This window comes from Rosa chinensis, chromosome 2 (assembly GCF_002994745.2).
Source record: "Rosa chinensis cultivar Old Blush chromosome 2, RchiOBHm-V2, whole genome shotgun sequence".
NCBI classification, from domain to species: domain Eukaryota; kingdom Viridiplantae; phylum Streptophyta; class Magnoliopsida; order Rosales; family Rosaceae; genus Rosa; species Rosa chinensis.
The window spans coordinates 10912258-10930844 of NC_037089.1; the positions used below are offsets into that span (position 1 = coordinate 10912258).

The 18587-nt window shown below is 40.1% G+C and overlaps 2 protein-coding genes and 1 pseudogene across 2 annotated transcripts; all 3 read left to right on the forward strand.

The window, feature by feature from the left end:
• Positions 1-1406: 1406 nt before the first annotated feature.
• On the forward strand, positions 1407-4410 carry LOC112186925 (CSC1-like protein At4g35870). Its single transcript, XM_024325491.2, has one exon. It carries the CDS (start codon positions 1791-1793, stop codon positions 4197-4199), a length of 2409 nt encoding a protein of 802 aa, XP_024181259.1. The 5' UTR covers positions 1407-1790; the 3' UTR covers positions 4200-4410.
• Positions 4411-5275: 865 nt separating this feature from the next.
• LOC112186926 lies at positions 5276-6456 on the forward strand. Its single transcript, XM_024325493.2, has 3 exons — positions 5276-5705; positions 5956-6007; positions 6088-6456. The coding sequence occupies exons 1-3, from the start codon at positions 5503-5505 to the stop codon at positions 6280-6282; spliced, it is 450 nt and encodes a 149-aa protein (XP_024181261.1). The 5' UTR covers positions 5276-5502; the 3' UTR covers positions 6283-6456.
• Positions 6457-9177: 2721 nt separating this feature from the next.
• Positions 9178-17910, forward strand: LOC112183684 (annotated as a pseudogene).
• The last annotated feature ends 677 nt before the right edge of the window (positions 17911-18587 follow it).

The window sequence follows — 18587 nt, forward strand, 5'->3', positions numbered from 1 at the left end:
GGGTGTGTTGTGCTCTTTTTCCCCTTCGACCGAGGTTATTTTTGTCCCACAGGATTTTTGTTATTTGGCAAGGTTTTTAATGAGGTGACGAGAGGAGCACCACGTTTGGGCGACACAACGGGGAGTGTTCAAATAAATCCAGAATATGTGTCTGGCCCAAACTCTAGATTACTTGTGCAAGTTGTAATAGGGTTTACGTTAGAGATATTCATAGATATCCAATCATTATACGATTATGTTTCCATGTACAACTCTACTTCTATGCTTGTAATCCTCTATATAAAGATACCCCTATTATCAATGAAAACACATCAAATTCTCTCCCAATTTGGTATTCATTAAAGAAAAACATCTCAAAAATAAAAACATTTTCACTTTACGAGTTTAAAGACGTCATATATATATATAATCACACATTCACGCTTAGCAAAAATATTGAAAAAGGAAATACATTTTATATCTTTTTTTTTTTTCTTGAATTAGCCCGAGGGGCGATAATATCATTCAACTCAAGATAGAATTGGGCGTTACATACTCTTCCGCTGCCATTTAAGGACATAGACAAACAAGAAGACAGTAGTAGTACTCACAGTGGTATATAGAAATAGACCTACTCATTATACATTCAAATATGTAAAGGTAGCGGAGATCCTCCTTTGATACTACTCTAGAGGTACTTAAAAAAGCACAATTGCTTAGCTTCCTAATACAAGGAATTATTGTAATTTAGACAAAACTAAAAAAACCATAAAATTGGGCCTAGGGCAAAAAACCCTAGCCCAAAAATAACCAGTCTAGAGCAACTCCAAGAGAAGGCCCGCCCAAGCCCATTAGGTTTGGCTTGTCCCAGACCCAGCCTCCATCTCCAGCAAACGCTGAACCAACACTGCAGTTCCAGTGCAGTTCCGTCGACCCACGCTGCCACAATTGCTCCTCCATGATCCTCGCCGCCACAATTGAAACTCTATGACCAAAACCCACGAACCAAGCTGCCATGACCCGCATCGCCGCTAACCTGCCCCGCCGATCCTAGTCACGTCTACCCAGGAGCATCAAACGAGGTCCTTCGATCATGCACCACATGGCATCGCATCCCAGAGATTTCCACTCGAAATCAGAAGCCAAAAACCAGCCTACAAGAACTCCGAGCAACACTCCTCCAGATTCTCGGAATGTTAGCATCAATCCTGGTACAGCAGCAGACCGGGCGGCGTAGGCGAGACCTATGCTCAGGCCGCCTTAGAACAATGACGATCTCTCAGTGCAAAAACCTGCCGCCGACCTAGGGTTTTGGAGAGAGCCCCAAAAATTGAGAAGAGCTTGTTTTGATTAGTGATAAAGCAATATTACATTTTATATCTTCATACTATACAATTTATACATTTAACTAGGTACAAAATATTGAAAAAGGAAATACCGAAAAATAAACTAAGCAATACTCTTAACTATTTATTTCGAACTCTCTCTTAAGTCTCTAGATTTGGGCCAATTTTATTCTTTGCGGACTCTGGACTCTCCACTCCCAAAGTCAGGATTTTTTTCTTTCCCAATTTTCTTTTTTTTTCCTTTAATTTCTTCGTCTTCCTCATCACCTGCACACCCAAATTCTCAAAACCCTCAACCCAAACCCTCCACGAATTCGCCCCTAAATCGAGTTCGATTCCCCACATGAAGAAAGACCCAATTCAATTGAGCTTCAATTACTTCCAATCCCACCAAAAGAATCCCAAATTCTGGTTGTTCCAGCCCTAATTCCTCAACCCAATTTACTTCCAAACCCTAGCTCCTCCATGAACGACACTCTCTCTCCTCCGCCGTCCCCCGGCGATGGCGACTACGCCGCCTGGTACGGCAACATCCAGTACCTCCTCAACATCTCCGCCATCGGCTCCTTCTTCTGCCTCTTCATCTTCCTCTTCGTCAAGCTCCGCTCCGACCACCGCCGCATGCCGGGACCCTCAGCCCTCGCAGCCAAGCTCCTCGCCGTCTGGCACGCCACTGGCCGCGAAATCGCCCGCCACTGCGGCGCCGACGCCGCCCAATTTCTCCTAATCGAAGGCGGCAGCTGCGGCCTGCTGCTCTCCCTCGCCGTCCTCGCCGTGCTGGTCATGCTTCCGTTGAATCTCTACGCCGGGACGGCCGTGCTCGGCGATCAATTCTCGCAGACGACGATAAACCATATCGAGAAAGGTTCAGCTTTACTTTGGGTGCATTTTGTTTTTCTGGTTGTGGTTGTTGTTTTCGTGCATTTTGGTATTTCTGCTATAGAGTCAAGGTTGAAGATCACTAGGATTAGGGATGGGAATGGGAATATGAGTGACCCAGGTTCGGATTCCACAGCTCTTTTTACTATAATGGTGCAGGGGATACCAAAAACTATAGGGAGTGATGGGACTGTGTTGCATGAGTATTTTCAGCATAAGTATCCTGGCAAGGTTTATAAGGTTGTTTTGCCAATGGATTTGTGTGCATTGGAAGAATTAGCGTCGGAGTTGGTTAAGGTTAGGCATGAAATTGCTTGGTTGGTTGCGAAAATTGACTCCCGGCTCTTGCCTGATGAGAGTATAGAAAATGGATATGGACCGGCTTTGTCGGAGGGAGCATGGAGCTGGGCTTTTAATCTATGGAGGAAGGTGAAGGATTTAGGGCATCATGCTGTGGCTAGCTTGGGTTACACGGATGATAGGAGGTTAGGAGAGTTGCAGGAATCGAGAGCTGAATTGGAGACTGAACTGGCTGCTTATAAAGAAGGCCGTGCAGTGGGTGCTGGAGTTGCATTTGTGGTGTTTAAGGATGTGTACACTGCTAATAAAGCGGTTCAGGACTTTCGACATGAGAAGAAGAGGCGGATAGGGAAGTTCTTTTCTCTCATGGAGTTGCGTTTACAGAGAAATCACTGGAAAGTTGAGCAGGCACCATTGGCAACAGACATTTATTGGAATCATTTGGGATCGTCCAAGGTCTCACTGAAGTTGCGGAGAGTTCTTGTGAATACATGCTTACTGTTGATTCTTCTATTTTTTAGCTCTCCTCTTGCAATTATCAGTGCTGTGAAAAGTGCTGGACGGATCATAAATGCAGAAGCTATGGACAATGCCGATTTGTGGTTAGCTTGGTTTCAGAGCTCAAGCTGGCTAGGGAGCCTCATCTTTCAGTTTATGCCCAATGTCATTATTTTTATAAGCATGTATATCATAATTCCATCAGCACTTTCCTATCTCTCCAAGTTTGAACGACATCTTACAGTTTCAGGAGAGCAGAGAGCCGCACTTCTTAAGATGGTTTGTTTCTTCCTGGTAAATCTTATTCTTCTTAAGGGTCTGGTTGAATCATCTTTAGAGAGTGCCCTGCTAAAAATGGGAAGGTGCTATTTGGATGGAGAAGATTGCAAGAGGATTGAGCAATACATGAGTGCATCTTTTTTGTCAAGATCCTGCCTTTCCTCTCTGGCATTTTTGATTACAAGTACGTTTTTGGGGATATCATTTGATCTATTGGCTCCGATCCCTTGGATAAAAAGGAAGATTCAGAAGTTCCGGAAGAATGACATGCTGCAGTTGGTCCCAGAACAAAGTGAAGAGTATCCATTAGAAACTCAGGAGCCTGATACTCTACAAAGACCCTTGATTGTGGAGAACACATATTATGATTCTCCTAGGCTGAATGGAATGGATATGCCTGGACATGATCTTTCTGAATACCCCATCAACAGAACCTCTACAGCCCCCAAGCAGACATTCGATTTTGCGCAATATTATGCATTCAATTTGACAATATTTGCCCTCACATTTATCTATTCTTCATTTGCTCCACTCATGGTTCCGGTTGGTGCAATATATTTCGGGTACAGGTATGTGGTTGATAAGTACAACTTTCTGTTTGTCTATCGGGTCCGCGGCTTTCCTGCTGGAAATGATGGGAAGTTGATGGATACAGTCTTGAGCATCATGCGTTTCTGTGTTGATTTGTACCTGCTGGCAATGCTCTTGTTCTTTTCAGTTCATGGAGATTCAACAAAGCTGCAAGCAATATTCACACTTGGGGTGTTAGTAATGTACAAACTGTTGCCTTCTCACAATGATAGATTTCATCCTGCTGTTTTGGAAGGCATACAAACTGTAGACAGTTTTGTGGATGGACCCATTGATTATGAGGTTTTTTCACAGCCTAAGTTTGATTGGGATACGTATTACACATAGAATTTCAGTACAACTTCTTTATTCACTAATAGTTCAACTTGTACCTTGCCTTTGTAATTATTGTGCATATTGCTGTTATTATGAAGAAAAGAAAAAGGAAAAAAAAAAAAAGGAAAAGAGAGAGGAGGTGCTCTAATCTCTCTGATGTTCATTTTGTGATTATCTTACGTGTTCATGAGATTAGATTGCAAGAAATTGGCCAAGGTGATTACTACGGAGATCATCTATTTTATTTACTCAGTTTCAGCATTTCAGGAACAGGCACCGTCGGCGTCTATTAACTGTCAGATTTGGCCATGCCTGCCTGGATTTGACCTAGATCGGATCAAATCCGGGGTAGATCTTGCCTTACCTCACACGCTCAGTTCTTTGGTATTTTTTGTTGGTGTTCAGGGAGGCATAACTTGAGACTAAACCGAACCAAAATCAATGGTGCATTCAGTTTGTTTATCCGTTTTTTTGTGCCAGAATAATGGGCAGTACGTTTAGATTTGTTCAACAATAGTGAAAATTTTAGGTTTGGTTATGCGCAAAGCTTTCTTCGTCGTTGTGTTTTCAAATTTTCGAATCTTGGTCACTGGTTGTAAAGTTTCTTAAATCATAGTTAAGAATCTACCATAAATTGGAAATGCAGGATTCCGGTTTGCTTGACTTGAGTAGAGCCTCTAATCTATTAGTTGAGTATGATGGAGGGATAATAACTCATCATAGGATACGAAGACCATTTCATCGACGAAATAGAAGAAACAAACTGAACTAACCGAGTGAATTTAGGCTCCTGCAAGAGAGAAGAAGGTTCATAAATTTTGTGTGAGAATGTGAAAAACATGTAAGTTTTTCATGATCACAAAAATGGGGATAAAGAATGATTCAATAATTCGGATAATGCAAGTTTTACTTTGGACCAAATAAATGGTAAGCAAAGATGTAAATTGAGAAATATTAGGAGATAAAAGCCAAGATTCATCCTCCTAACTCCACTCCTGGCCAAGCAAATTACTCATTTCCATCAAAGAGGGTCTCTACTATACTTGCACAGTTGAACAGGGTCTCTTCAATCAAATGTGGCTGTGGCCTCCACTTATTACTAAAATTTCCCACTTCCCTCTCTTAAATGTGTGGTTACTATTTAAATAAATACACAGGTTGAATATCTTAATTACCATTTCAATGAGGGTAAATAAATAGCAACAGTTGAATTGTCAGTCACAAGTTAATCCTTTCTTTTCTTGTATACTTGTGACTTTGGTTTTCTGCTTCTTCTTCTTCCTCTCCTTCAATCTTCAGCTGTGTAATTTTGGTTATGAAGGGAAGGCAGAACACACCAAGGAAAGAAAGTATGCCTCATTTAGGAGTCAAAAGCCTTCTTCTTGATTCAGGTCCTGCTGAGGCAAACAAGCTTGCTGGCTCTGCAACCATTTACAACCAGCCTCTTTGCCCTAAGCCTCGCAGAGTTGGCTCTGCCATACCTGAATTCCTCAAGCCTTTAAGATGTAACAAGCACAGGTTTAATTTCATCTTTTCTCATTGTTTTACATGTAACATTTACCTTACTTTTTCCACTTCCCATGTTATGTTTTATGAACAATTGAAATTGGATTTTTATGGTTACATTGAAAGGGATCGAACTCTACCACCTTTCATCATTTAGGCTAACTACAAGGGCTTAAACATTACTCGGATTTCATTTTCATAGAAAAACTGTAGAAACTTTATCCCCCTAATGATGTTAATTTGTTTCATTTTTGGTGACCAGCCAACAAAACTCAGATGAAAGAAGTGGAATTCTGAACATGATCAGTGAAAAGGTCAGCATATTCATCCTTACTGAATTTTAGTGACAACATAAAATGACAGATTAAAGTAATCCTGTGGATTAATTATACAGGATCTAATATTTGATGGAAGAGAACCTTTATGCACCAAGTGTTCACCAACATGTTACTCAGGCTCTCCACCAGGAAGAACACCCAACCCTTTGGTTCATGATGTGCAGTTCATTCACCAAATGGAGCTTCTTTCACCATTTACCAGAACAAAGCTTTCGGATAAATTTGGATTCACATCTGCTTCTCCAGTATAAGCTTAGCCTCAGAAATGGTGTTCAATCCCAACTCCTTGGGAGATTGTATCCTGAAAATACTTTTCAGGTTCATGATTTTTTTTTTTGTAGTAGTAATTTGTATAAGCTTGTATTGTAAGTGTAATTTTTGGGTATTAAGTTTTGTATATATTATGAGATGAATTAATTACCTCGGATTTATCTTTGTGTATACAAGATTGTGATAATCTGCTCTCAGTTTTTCTACCAAGGCAACTTCTAACCCTGATCAAAGAAAAAGTAACAAAATTTCCAACACCTTCTTTGGTTCAATAAGCACAGAAAAACATATTTAACTAGCTCCGACTGATGAGCATAGGAAAACTATTTTCTTCGTTCAATAACTAGTAAACCAAGTAATCAGTTATGCATGTCTTCCACAGCTCTCATTCGAATCATTTGCCCAGAAAGCCTGATGCGTCCACCAGTACCTCTACCTCATGTTTTAATCGAGTAGAGAACTGGAAAAACGACCCTTGTTGCTACTGCAGAAGTTTGTCCATTTTCATTGCCTTTTGTTCTCCAAGAAGTAATACTACCAAACAGGCCCAAAAACGCTTATGGAAGTCTGGTCAAGTCGTCGTAATGATAAGAATAAACTCTATTAGAGCAAGTTCACCCGTTAGGTGTTCACTACTTTTTAGTGTTAATTTCACCCTCTGGGTCACTAGCACAGTGTATTTCGTGTCTTGGGTCACCCTGTACAGTGTTCTGGGTCACCATGGTGACCTGCACAGTGTATTTCGTGCCCTGGGTCACACTGTGCCCGTATTTCGTGACTCAGAGAATGAAAATATACACTAAAAAGTAGTGAATAGTAAGTGACCCAACGGGTGAACTTGCTCTTAACACCCTTAAGAACAAACTCCAATACACGAAAAACTCCACCAATACTCATGGTAAGATTTCCGATCATCAAATTTTGTATGGTACCGGCGTATAACTTATTATAAGTTAAAGTAAATAGATTGAACATGCCTTGCTCATGTCGAATTTCTTATTTATTTATTTATTTTAGTAAATAACATAAGCGAAAACATAAAAAGAATGCCACTTACATCATTCTCCTTGTTACAGAAGTCGAAGGTTGCGTTTGGGAAAGCTTATAAACAACTAAAATTAAAAAACAAATAGACAGTAACGTGTAGGCTTGGGCTCGGGTCGGGCCGGGTCCGGAATTTGGTAAAACCGAGACCGAGCCCGAAACAATCCATCCAGGCCGGTTCGGGCTTTTTCGAAAATGAAAACTGACAGAAACCGATCCCAAACGAGCCGGTTCGGGCTTCAGGCTTTTCGAGCCCAATATGCAAAATACACAAAATTCGGTAAGAGGCGAGGTTTGAACCCCCGACCTCTTACACGAAATCCTTGCTCCCAACCACTAGAGCACGAGACGCTCTCAATATATTATGTGCAAAGCTTATATTTATTTCATCCTAGGCTGTAGAAGTAAAACAAAATAGAACCTAGAACCCTCTTTTACTTTCTATACTCCCTTTCTTTTCTAGTCGTTTTCTTCGACACTTCTTCAATTCTTCTTCTTCTGCAATTCTACTTCATATCTTCTTCTTCTTCTTCTTCTTTCTTCTTTTTTTTCCTTTTTTCTTCCTTCCCAATCCCCATTATGCAGTTCTCTATTCACCAATTAGTAGCCAATTACCATATATTCATCAAATCAACATCTTGCGTCTGTGTTGGATCTGGAATTCCTTCTGGCCAAAAAAATTCTTTCAATTCCCAACTGTTGCCTTCTCAGCTTCACTGGTTCCAAAGATAAGATTACTCAAAGCAACTCCTTTCTCTGTGTTCCCATGTCCTATGCTTAAATTTTAATACTTTGTTTCATATAGGTTCTGGGTTTCTTCTGAAATTCTGCTTTCCAACAAAAGCCCAAATTTGATTTCTTTGTTTCACATGGTTTATGGGTGTTTACTGAAATTCTGCTTCTTCATATGTGGAGACTGGGGACTCCAGTATTTCTTTGGTTGCTTCAGGAGCCACTGCAAATTTGAGTATGGAGGAGGAGGAGGAGCTGGCTTGGGAGGAGAATTTCGAGAGGTTGAGATGGTTTCGAGAGGCTGAGATGGAGGGGAAAGGTTTAGGAGGAGGAGGAGGAGCTGGATTGGGAGGAGATGGTTTCACTGAGATGGAGGAGAAATCGGGTCGGGTCGGGCTTTCAGTCTCTGAATATTTGAAGCCAGAGACTGAACCAAAAATATACATTCGGGTCGGGCTTTGCACCAAACCGAGATTTTCCATACTAAAACAGAACCGAATCGGGCTTTTTTGCTCTGTCCGAGTAGGGTCTTCAGTCTTTCGGGTCCGGACGCCCACCCCTAGTAACGTGTTTTTAAAACTGAAAACAAAATAACAGTTAAACTAAAGCTCTTGAGCTCCAACCAATGCAAGTGACCTAGTGGTTCTTGCCTAGTTAGGTGTGCTCCCCAACCTAGGTTCGAACCCCGAAATGGTCAAAGCGGCCAGGCACTGTGTTGCAATGCACAGTTACAGCGTTTCACATGCTCCAAAGGGGTTTATCTTGGGCCTAGGAAGCCTTTGGGTTCCTCTTGACAAAGTAAAAAAAAAGCGCTTGAGCTCCAAAAAATAGAAGTTCGCTCAACCTATTTAGCAACCAGAGGATGCCCGGCCCCACATGATAAAACACCAAAAGCACCGCCGTTTCTCAGAAGTGTGTGTCTCGACTTTTAACCGTCACTAAATCCCGTGGGACCCACACCAACTCCCACACTCACTCACCAACTATCAAGTAATGATCTCCCCACCCCCAAATGCAAATGTGGGAGCTCAGATTTGAACCTAAAATAGATTCAATCTTGTTCTTTTTCTCTACACAAAAAAGATTCAATCTTTTCACCAATGCTTACCAAGGAAGAGAAACTCAACTCACCAATGCTTACTCTTCGTAAGCTCGCCTCCATCTCCCTCGTTTTCCCATCAATCTTCTTGACCCTTCTTCTTCCCAGCTGCGACGGCCGCGTCTTCAGCTTCGAGATGCACCACCGCTTCTCCGACCCCTTCAAGCAGTGGTCGGAGGCCCCCGGAAAGCTCTCTCCGGTGGCCGCCACCAACCTCCCTGAGAAGGGAAGCTTCGAGTACTACGCCGAACTCGCCAACCGCGACCGCCTCCTCGGCGGCCGCAAGCTCGTTGAGTCCACCGACACCCTCGCTTTCTCCGACGACAACTCCACTTTTCAGATCACCTCTTCGGGATAGTACGTTTCCATTTTTAGTTTCATTTTCTCAAAGTTTCAATTTTTAAATTTTGGGATTCTTGAAAATTAGGGATTTTCTATTTGATATTTTTTGTTTTGGTAGTTTGCATTACACGACGGTGCAATTGGGGGCGCCGGGAATGAAGTTTATGGTAGCGCTTGATACCGGGAGTGACCTGCTTTGGGTGTGTTAGTGCAATGTTTAATTGATTCGCATTTCCTAAGCACAACAACCAAGAGTCATGTTTTCATGTAATAACTTTCTACTCTTGGATCTTTAAAAGAATGGAATGCTTCAAGCTTCATGCACAACTCTCATCAATCAGGTATGTCTTGCATACATGTGCATGCTTGTAAAGTGGTTAGGACTGAACTTGCCTTTGAATCCTATTCTGGGATGCGATCCTCTTTGCAATCCTATTGTACTGATCTGCGTTGTTTAAGATGGTTTAATCAAAAGTATTCAAACTTTCTTAAATTGTTTTATAGGCTTTTCTAAATGATGATTCTATTTTAATCCATGCTTTTTAAAGGAAGTCATGAAGCCCATGTATATCAGAAACCCTAGCTCGTCCTCTCCTATATATATGTTTCTCTTAGGGTTGTTCAAGGTGTGGAACAGATTAGAATATTTGGTCGTTGCCTTCTTGAGAGTTTTCTGCCTTTATCTTCAGAATGCATTGAGCTAAAGTTTCATGTGAGAATCCTTCATAAGTTGTTCCTTGTTTAGCTTTTGAAGGATTATCAAATCCCAAGCTTTTTCTGTCAAAATTTTTTTCTGGTTTTATGCTTCATGTGTGTTGGTAGTTCATGCATGATTTGTGCCTTGAGGTGATTGACAACCGAGGTGAGAGTTGTGCCATCTCATGATTGACAAAGGAGAACAAGTTCGCTGATCTGAAAGTAGCATAGACCAGAAGACACCGCTGCCCACTAGATTGGTTCTAGTAGATGAGTTGTGTAAGATCTTTATGTACTTTCCTATTCATATAGTGGATTGTTCACCCGCATAGTGCCCGCAGTTGTTTACCTCTTTAAAGGGTTTTACTGCGTCAACAGATCTTGTGTTATGTGTGATGATTTTACTTTGGATGGTTTGGCAAATTGAATAAATCATAACGTTATCAAAGATCTGCAATTTCAATTAGGATTCAAATTCAACTGCAATCCTATATTAGGATGCGAACAGGTCTACACTCCTAAGACTGATTTCTAAAGTTGTTGACATATTGATCAATTCCGTTAATTGGGAAATACATACATCCATTCTGTAATTACAATTGGTATCAGAGCAGGTCACTAAACGGACTTAGTGAGATCCTCAAAGGAAACAAAATGGAAGGTATAAGTGATCGTGCAGCTGGGTCAACAAGTACCCTCCGTTTCTTGATGACAAAACAAACTATGCAGCATGGAAGGTTAAGATGAAAGCTTTTTTGTGGGCAAAGGATGTAGCTGTATGGGCTGTTATTGAAAGTGGTTGGGAGCATCCAACTAAGACTGAAAAAGTTGAGACAAAAGAGATTGGAGATGGCTGTTCTACTGTTGAAGCCAAAGTTAAGAAGCCGATGAGTGAATGGACTATAGATGAGAACACCAAGAGTACAAATAATCAGAAAGCATTAAACTCTATCTTCACAGCGGTATCCTCTGATAAATTTCAGCTTATTTCTCATTGTTACTCTACAAAGCAAGCATGGGATATTCTCCAAGTTACTCATGAAGGCACTACAGCTGTAGGATTCTTGACATGTTAACAAGTACAGAATGATTTCATTGAGGAACAAAGACTAATAGTATATTCCATGATAGTTTTACATTACACAAGCACTAACTGGAATAAAAGCAATAACATAATGGGAAGAACACAACGATTATTTTGGCAAGGAAACTGCAAACAGCATAGAAGATATCACCAAGGGTACCACATATTCATTGTACACAGCCGCCATTTTATTTCATTCTCAAGTCCCACATACTCAGCTACAGTTATTCCACAGATAAAGCTGAGAAATTTAAGCAAATAATTGAAGAATAAAGTTTAGTAATAGTACGCATATGATGGAACTACAAAGGCTCAAACTGGCAACCTTCAGTGACGGCTAATATAGAACTTTCATTTCCATAACGCGAACTTTGCATGAAGCTCAGTGATGTTGGATACAATAGTCTGTAAGATTGCAATGTTAGCAACAGATAAGGCTTCAGTGTCACATATATGTAGTGCAAGACAACTTTACTGAAAGCTAAGTAAAAATCTTAGGTGGCACATATAGGTTTTCTGAACAGCTGCAAAACAGAGGTTGAATATAGCTTTCACCAGTCAACCCTTAAGGTAGATAAATATTTGTAGGAAAGTGCAAAAAGAATTACACATGCAATCAACTAAGAAACATCTTTTATTAACTGGTCCTGGAAGACTGATAGACCAATTGGAGAAGAAAGAATTAAGAAGATGAATGTCATTGCTATCAATCTCTACAAGTAGTAGTTTCTGGACGAAATGTTGTCTCAATTGGTCCCAAGAAAATCAAAAGATTAAGGATAACAACAAACAAGATAACAAATGCATAAGGAAGCATATAAAACCATCACAGTGATTACATTGAAGTCTATAGTCAATTTCAAAATTTAAATGTTTAATCACTAAAGAAACATTTTGCAGTGAGAAATTATACCAAACAAGTACTGATTATATAGATATTGCTATTTGTTAATCGGTTCATGTTGTATTATGCTAAACCTATGCATCACAAACAAGCAATCTCGATACAAAACCCCATGCTCATTATGCTTTCTATCTTTAAGGACCAAATCATCACACAGTAGGCAAAGTTGTGTTACATTACAGAACATACACAATCATAACGCCATAAATAAAAGAGACAAGATCAAAGAGTACAATTACCAGGTAGGTGTTGGCAGCTGCATTATCTCCAATAATCATTAAATCACACTGCGAGGAATTTCGAGCATTCTCTGCTTGTGAAAAAACCTGAACAAGTCCACGATAACAGTTCCTTGATAGCTTGTTAAAGCTAAGGTCTCAGCAAAAAAGTGAAAAAACCAATAAAAGTTTAGTTAGTATAAAAACAAAGCCTTGCTTTAGTGAATATGAACACTTCCTGGCCATCAGCTGGAAGATTGTAAGCAGAAAGCGGGTGTTGTGGCTCAAGCTTCATATCCAAACACAGAACAAATTGGTCATAGATATTACTATCAGACATTGATTCCATATACTGCATAACTGCTTATGCAGGTCTGGTTTCTTCACAATCAAGCTCAGAACCCTCATCAACACCAGCTGTCAATGAATTCCATAGAACATCCCCAATTTCAAAAGTCAAACAAATTATGACACCCAAAACTAGAAATAAAAAGACCCACAGCAACACCTAAGATTTCAGTTAGCATATGACAGTTTGAAGAAAAGAGGGAAAAGTGACAAAGAGAAGTCACCTAAAGTTCACTCCTTCTGCAATGTAAGAAAACAAGAAGAACAGAGAGCCCAAACCAAACCAAAGGATTGATCTTGCTACATCTCTCCACATGATTAGATCATTCAATAGCTACCCAATTCTCTCCAGACGACCCCCATCATCATCATTCACTATCAACACAAACACAAACATAAATCATAAATAAATAAAAAATTTAAAATAATAAAAAAACCAAAGAAATCGAGGAAGACTTATACAAAGATTGAAAGAAAGAGGTCAGGACTAACTTGTAGATGAAGTTGGGGAGGGCACACAAGGGACCAAACTCATCGGGCATTTCAAACCGATCGGCTAGGCGGGTCTTGGACGTTCTTGGATTGGGCGAAGGCGAGAGTAGCAGTAGTTCGTGCAAAGGGAGCGAAGCTGAAGATTTGCAAGTCGCGACGCCGATTTGGTTAGGGATGGAGGCTCCAAACGAGAATAGTGACGATAGGGAAGCGATGAAGCTGTCGAATCCATGAGATTGAAATGGAGGAAAGGCGCTTATGGGTGGTAATGGATAGATTAGTGAGAAAGAAGCGAAACATGAAACCCTAATCGAGTCGCTGAAGGTGGTAATGGATCCGAGAGAGATTTCCAAGGAGAAAGCATCTTTAGTTGACTGCTCGAAGAAGTCTTGGATGTCCTCCATGTTTATGTTGGCTCTCCACGCATTACTGCACTTCTTTTCTCCGAGCCCAGACTGAAACCTTCAGTGAGATCTTGGGGATTTCAAAATTGAGGATTTGAAATTTAGGGATCCAGGCGGAGGATGGTGGGGATTTGAAAATTGAAAGCCTAGAAAGCTTAGGGAAAGAGTGAGGGTTTGGCCGTAGGTTTTGGTTTTGGAGAGACGTTGTCGAGCGAGGAGGGAGCTTTGGGTTTTAGTCCTGGGTAGGTATCGAGAGAGAGTGAGGAGCTTTCAGTTTTTTGTTATTTTTTCCCTTAAGTGTTAGGGTTTTAAGCCTGACCTATATCGATCTGGCCAATTCCTATCGATTTGGAGAATGACTCATACAACATAATTTTATAAAAATGTGGTTTGAATGCAACCATTTTAAATTTGGAATTTGTCTCCTATCAATTTGACTTCCCTCTTTTGGGAGTTGCAAAAAAATGATGGTCGAAAGTCTCCTTCCTTTCTACACGACATATTAATCAGACTACAGTTTTATTATTTCTCGTCGTATGATTAATACATGTTGGAGGAAAATTTGGGGTTTGAGATGGCGTTTGGCACCATAGACATGGTGGGAAACTTGCCGCTCAATGTTTTTAGAGTCATACAATGGTTTTGTCTTTAAATGTCTTCTGAACTAGTTCAAAATTCCATATCAGACGACAGATTTTATAAAAACAACGTCCAAAAAAATAAAAATCAATCAGACGACAGAAAACTATGATGTGTCGTCTGAGAGGTGTGGTCTGATTCAATTTTTGTAGTAGTGTGGGCTTTTCTAAATGATGATTCTATTTTAATCCATGCTTTTTAAAGGAAGTCATGAAGCCCATGTATATCAGAAACCCTAGCTCGTCCTCTCCTATATATATGTTTCTCTTAGGGTTGTTCAAGGTGTGGAACAGATCAGAATATTTGGTCGTTGCCTTCTTGAGAGTTTTTTGCCTTTATCTTCAGAAAGCATTGAGCTAAAGTTTCATGTGAGAATCCTTCATAAGCTGTTCCTTGTTTAGCTTTTGAAGGATTATCAAATCCCAAGCTTTTTCTGTCAAAAAAGTTTTCTGGTTTTATGCTTCATATGTGTTGGTAGTTCATGCATGATTTGTGCCTTGAGGTGATTGACAACCGAGGTCAGAGTTGTGCCATCTCAAGATTGACAAAGGAGAACAAGTTCGCTGATCTGAAAGTAGCAAAGACGAGAAGACACCGCTGCCCACTAGATTGGTTATAGTAGATGAGTTGTGTAAGATCTTTATGTACTTTCCTATTCATATAGTGGATTGTTCACCGACATAGTGCCCGCAGTTGTTTACCTCTTTGGAGGGTTTTACTGCGTCAACAGATCTTGTGTTATGTGTGATGATTTTACTTTGGATGGTTTGGCAAATTGAATAAATCATAACGTCATCAAAGATCTGCAATTTCAATTAGGATTCAAATTCAACTGCAATCCTATATTAGGATGCGAACAGATCTGCACTCCTAAGACTGATTTCTAAAGTTGTTGACATATTGATCAAATCCGTTAATTGGGAAATACATACATCCATTCTATAATTACAGGGTGCCTTGTGAAGGAACAGCTTATGCTCCTGTAAGTTTAAGTTGGGTTCTTTTTCTTCTTTCTTCAATTCTGTTAGTGTGAAAAATACTTGTATCTATTGCTATTTGGATAGTGGAATTGTTGGGTTTGAAGTAGTGTTGATGAGAATGTCATTAGTATTTTGGGGGTCTTTTCGGTTTGATTATGTGGATTCTTGTTAACGGTTGACCTTTATTTGAAACTGATCATGAACTTAGGAAGAGGAATCTATGCATCTTTTTGTGTCTTTGTTTTAGGGTTGACAGTCAATATCTTGTTATACTGTTAAGTTCGAGGACAAGAATGGTTGAATTAGTGTTTTAATGCATTCATGCACTATTGTTTCTGGCTTTTGTGTGTAGTACTTGAGTAATTGGGTGCAATTTACTGTGGAAGAAGGTCAGCAAATATGACCCCAAAGGGTCATCGACTAGCAAGAAAGTCTGTTGCAATAACAAGTTGTGTATGCAGCGTAATAAATGTCTGGGAGCATTCAACACTTGCCCTTATAGGGTCTCTTATGTCTCTGATCAGACTTCTACGTCTGGGATATTAGTGGAGGATGTTCTGCACTTGACAACAGAAGATAGCCATGACGAATATGTTGAGGCATACATTACCTTTGGGTGAGTTCTGTGGTATATATTATAAGCTTTTGGAATCTTTCGTTCGTTTTGGATTAAAATCTCATGTATTCAGCTGAAAGGGCATTGTGAATTTTGAACTTGTGGCCAGGTGCAAAGTGGTTCATTCCTGGATATTTCTGCTCCTAATGGTTTGTTTGGTCTTGGTGTGGAGAAGATATCTGTTCCTAGCATTTTAACCCGGGAAGGCTTTACCGCAGATTCCTTTTCCATGTGTTTTGGACATGATGGAGTTGGGAGAATCAATTTTGGTGACAAGGGAGTCCTGACCAGGAAGAGACCCCATTTAATTATAACCCTTCACAGTAAGTGGGAATATCAGTTACTTTGATGCTAGTTATTCGAGAGATCAGAATGATACGATTGTTATTTATAGGGATGTCTTAACATTGTTTTTATCTCCCATTATTTGTGATGCATGTAGTCCAACCTACAACATCAGTGTAACTCAAATTAGAGTGGGGACAAATATTATGGACATTGATTTCACTGCTCTTTTTGATTCTGGGACTTCTTTCACATATCTGGATGACCCAACTTATACAAGGATTTCAGAGAGTGTAAGCTGCCCCTCTCTACACACACACACACACAGAGGTTACATACATATATCAATACCCATATATAACTCATAATTAATGCTTCTTCAATTCACAAGCTCGAGATAAGCGTCGTCCACCTGACTCAAGGACTCCATTTGAATATTGTTATGACATGAGGTCTCATTTAGGTCTTTTGTCTGTGCTTTCTTTTTATTCTAACTCCCAATCTGATTACATGTATTTTATTTTTAATAATTCCTCTTCTTTCCATTTGCAGTCCAGATGCAAATGCTAGTTGGATATCTGGTGTCAGTTTAACCATGAAAGGTGGAAGCCAGTTTGAAGTATACAATCCAAATATTGTTATCTCCACTGAGGTAATGTTTTGTTATTACTTTATTTGTTTTTTACCAGGAATAGTGGTAAGTAACTAAGTATCTTCATTGCTAATGATTTGCAGAGCGAGCTGGTCTATTCCCTGGCTGTTGTCAAGAGTTTGGAACTAAATATAATTGGACGTAAGATTTTTAAACTTAAAAGTATGCAAATGGAATACATGCCTAGGAACTTAGGATTTCATTTACTTCAATTAAAGCCAACAATTACTCAGTTTATTAGCTTCTTTTGCTGCTGGTAATCCGTAATGATTGATGACATAGGCTTTAACAACGAATAAGAAAACAGCAATTGTGACTTCCTTTCTCTTCAAAGTTGAAACAGTAGCCTGCTTTAATATAAATATCTAGTTGCATTGAATTTGTTTACTGTTAAATGCTGGCTTATGCTTCAGCTATCGATCCCTCTACAGAAAACTTCATGACAGGCTACTATGTTGTATTTGACAGAGAGAAAAAGGTTCTGGGCTGGAAGAAGTTTTACTGTATGTGTTACTCATCTATATGCACACACGCCTATTCTCCATGGCCTTATGTATGATCTCTTTCCATGACCAAGTTTCTTTACTGCAATGCAGGCTATGACACTGAGGACCATCATACATACTTACCTTTTAAACCACGCTCCTACAATGTGCCTCCTGCTTTTGCTCATGGACTGCGCAACCATTCTATTTCAGAATCCGCGAAGAAGACCAGCCAGACTTCAGCTGCTTCTCTGCCTTACTATAGTCATAGTGTCATACCTCTCTTCTGCTTTCTTTCTCTTCACTATCCTCCTCTTCCCATTACCATGGTTTTGATATGACCATCCTTTTTCTGGTCTAATGCAGAGTTCCAGGGTGTATAAGAATGCAGACCATGTCCCTTTATTGTGTAAATTCTCTCTAATCAGTCGTTACACAGTAGCCAGATGAATCTTGTTATACCTCCCTCAGCTCAATGCAAATCCTCTTACCATCTAGCACAGGCATTATAGTTTATACAGGAGGGATTCCGTTCTTTGAATAGTATACAGGCATACTACATGTTTTTGGTCACCTCTCTCTAAAAAGTACTCTCTTTTACTGTATTTTCTGATATCAGTCTTTAACTCGTAAGTACCATATTTTTGGTCAGCCAAATGGCAATTCATTCAAAATTTCTCTGCATGACTAACATGTAAAGAAGCAAGCAAGCAGCTGCAGCCTCTGCCATTAGCAGACACTATGATCTGCTAGTGGCAATTCCAGAAACTTGCCGGCAACTCCATTCTTCCCGGCATTTGATTTACTGTCTGAGTAGTGGCAGTCAAAAACCATCTCACAGTTTGGTAATATATAATTTCAAACGGCCACCATGGAATTTCTCAAATTGAATGCCGTTTGCAAGGACGGTGCCTGATCAAATGTTGTTTACAAGGACAATGACTAATCAGAAAAGAAATGATAGACATGTATGATTCAACCAAGCAGCAGCCATCGAGTGAGACGTGCTCTACTTTCTTCGGCAGACAAGTTGTGCTCCAGATTGCGAGTTGGTTCGAAGCAGTACAGAGTCTGAGTGGAACAAGAAGATTTGATAGATTTGATCCCATCTGAGGCATCGCGTGTAAAGCAAATTAGGACGTCCATTTCCTCTTGAAAGTCGGACAAATTTAAAGATTCAGATCGCGAACTCCCGAAACGAACACATCGCCCAACGTCCTCAAAAGGGCAATAAGGACTGCCCAACTCATCGAATAGACTAGCAAT

Coding starts and splice junctions, on each gene's coding strand:
- LOC112186926 (XM_024325493.2), top strand. CDS start 5,503: ATGAAGGGAAGGCAGAACACACCAAGGAAAGAAAGTATGCCTCATTTA. Junction 5,706..5,955: donor TTAAGATGTAACAAGCACAG/GTTTAATTTCAT, acceptor TTTGGTGACCAG/CCAACAAAACTCAGATGAAA. Junction 6,008..6,087: donor TGAACATGATCAGTGAAAAG/GTCAGCATATTC, acceptor TTAATTATACAG/GATCTAATATTTGATGGAAG.
- LOC112186925 (XM_024325491.2), top strand. CDS start 1,791: ATGAACGACACTCTCTCTCCTCCGCCGTCCCCCGGCGATGGCGACTAC.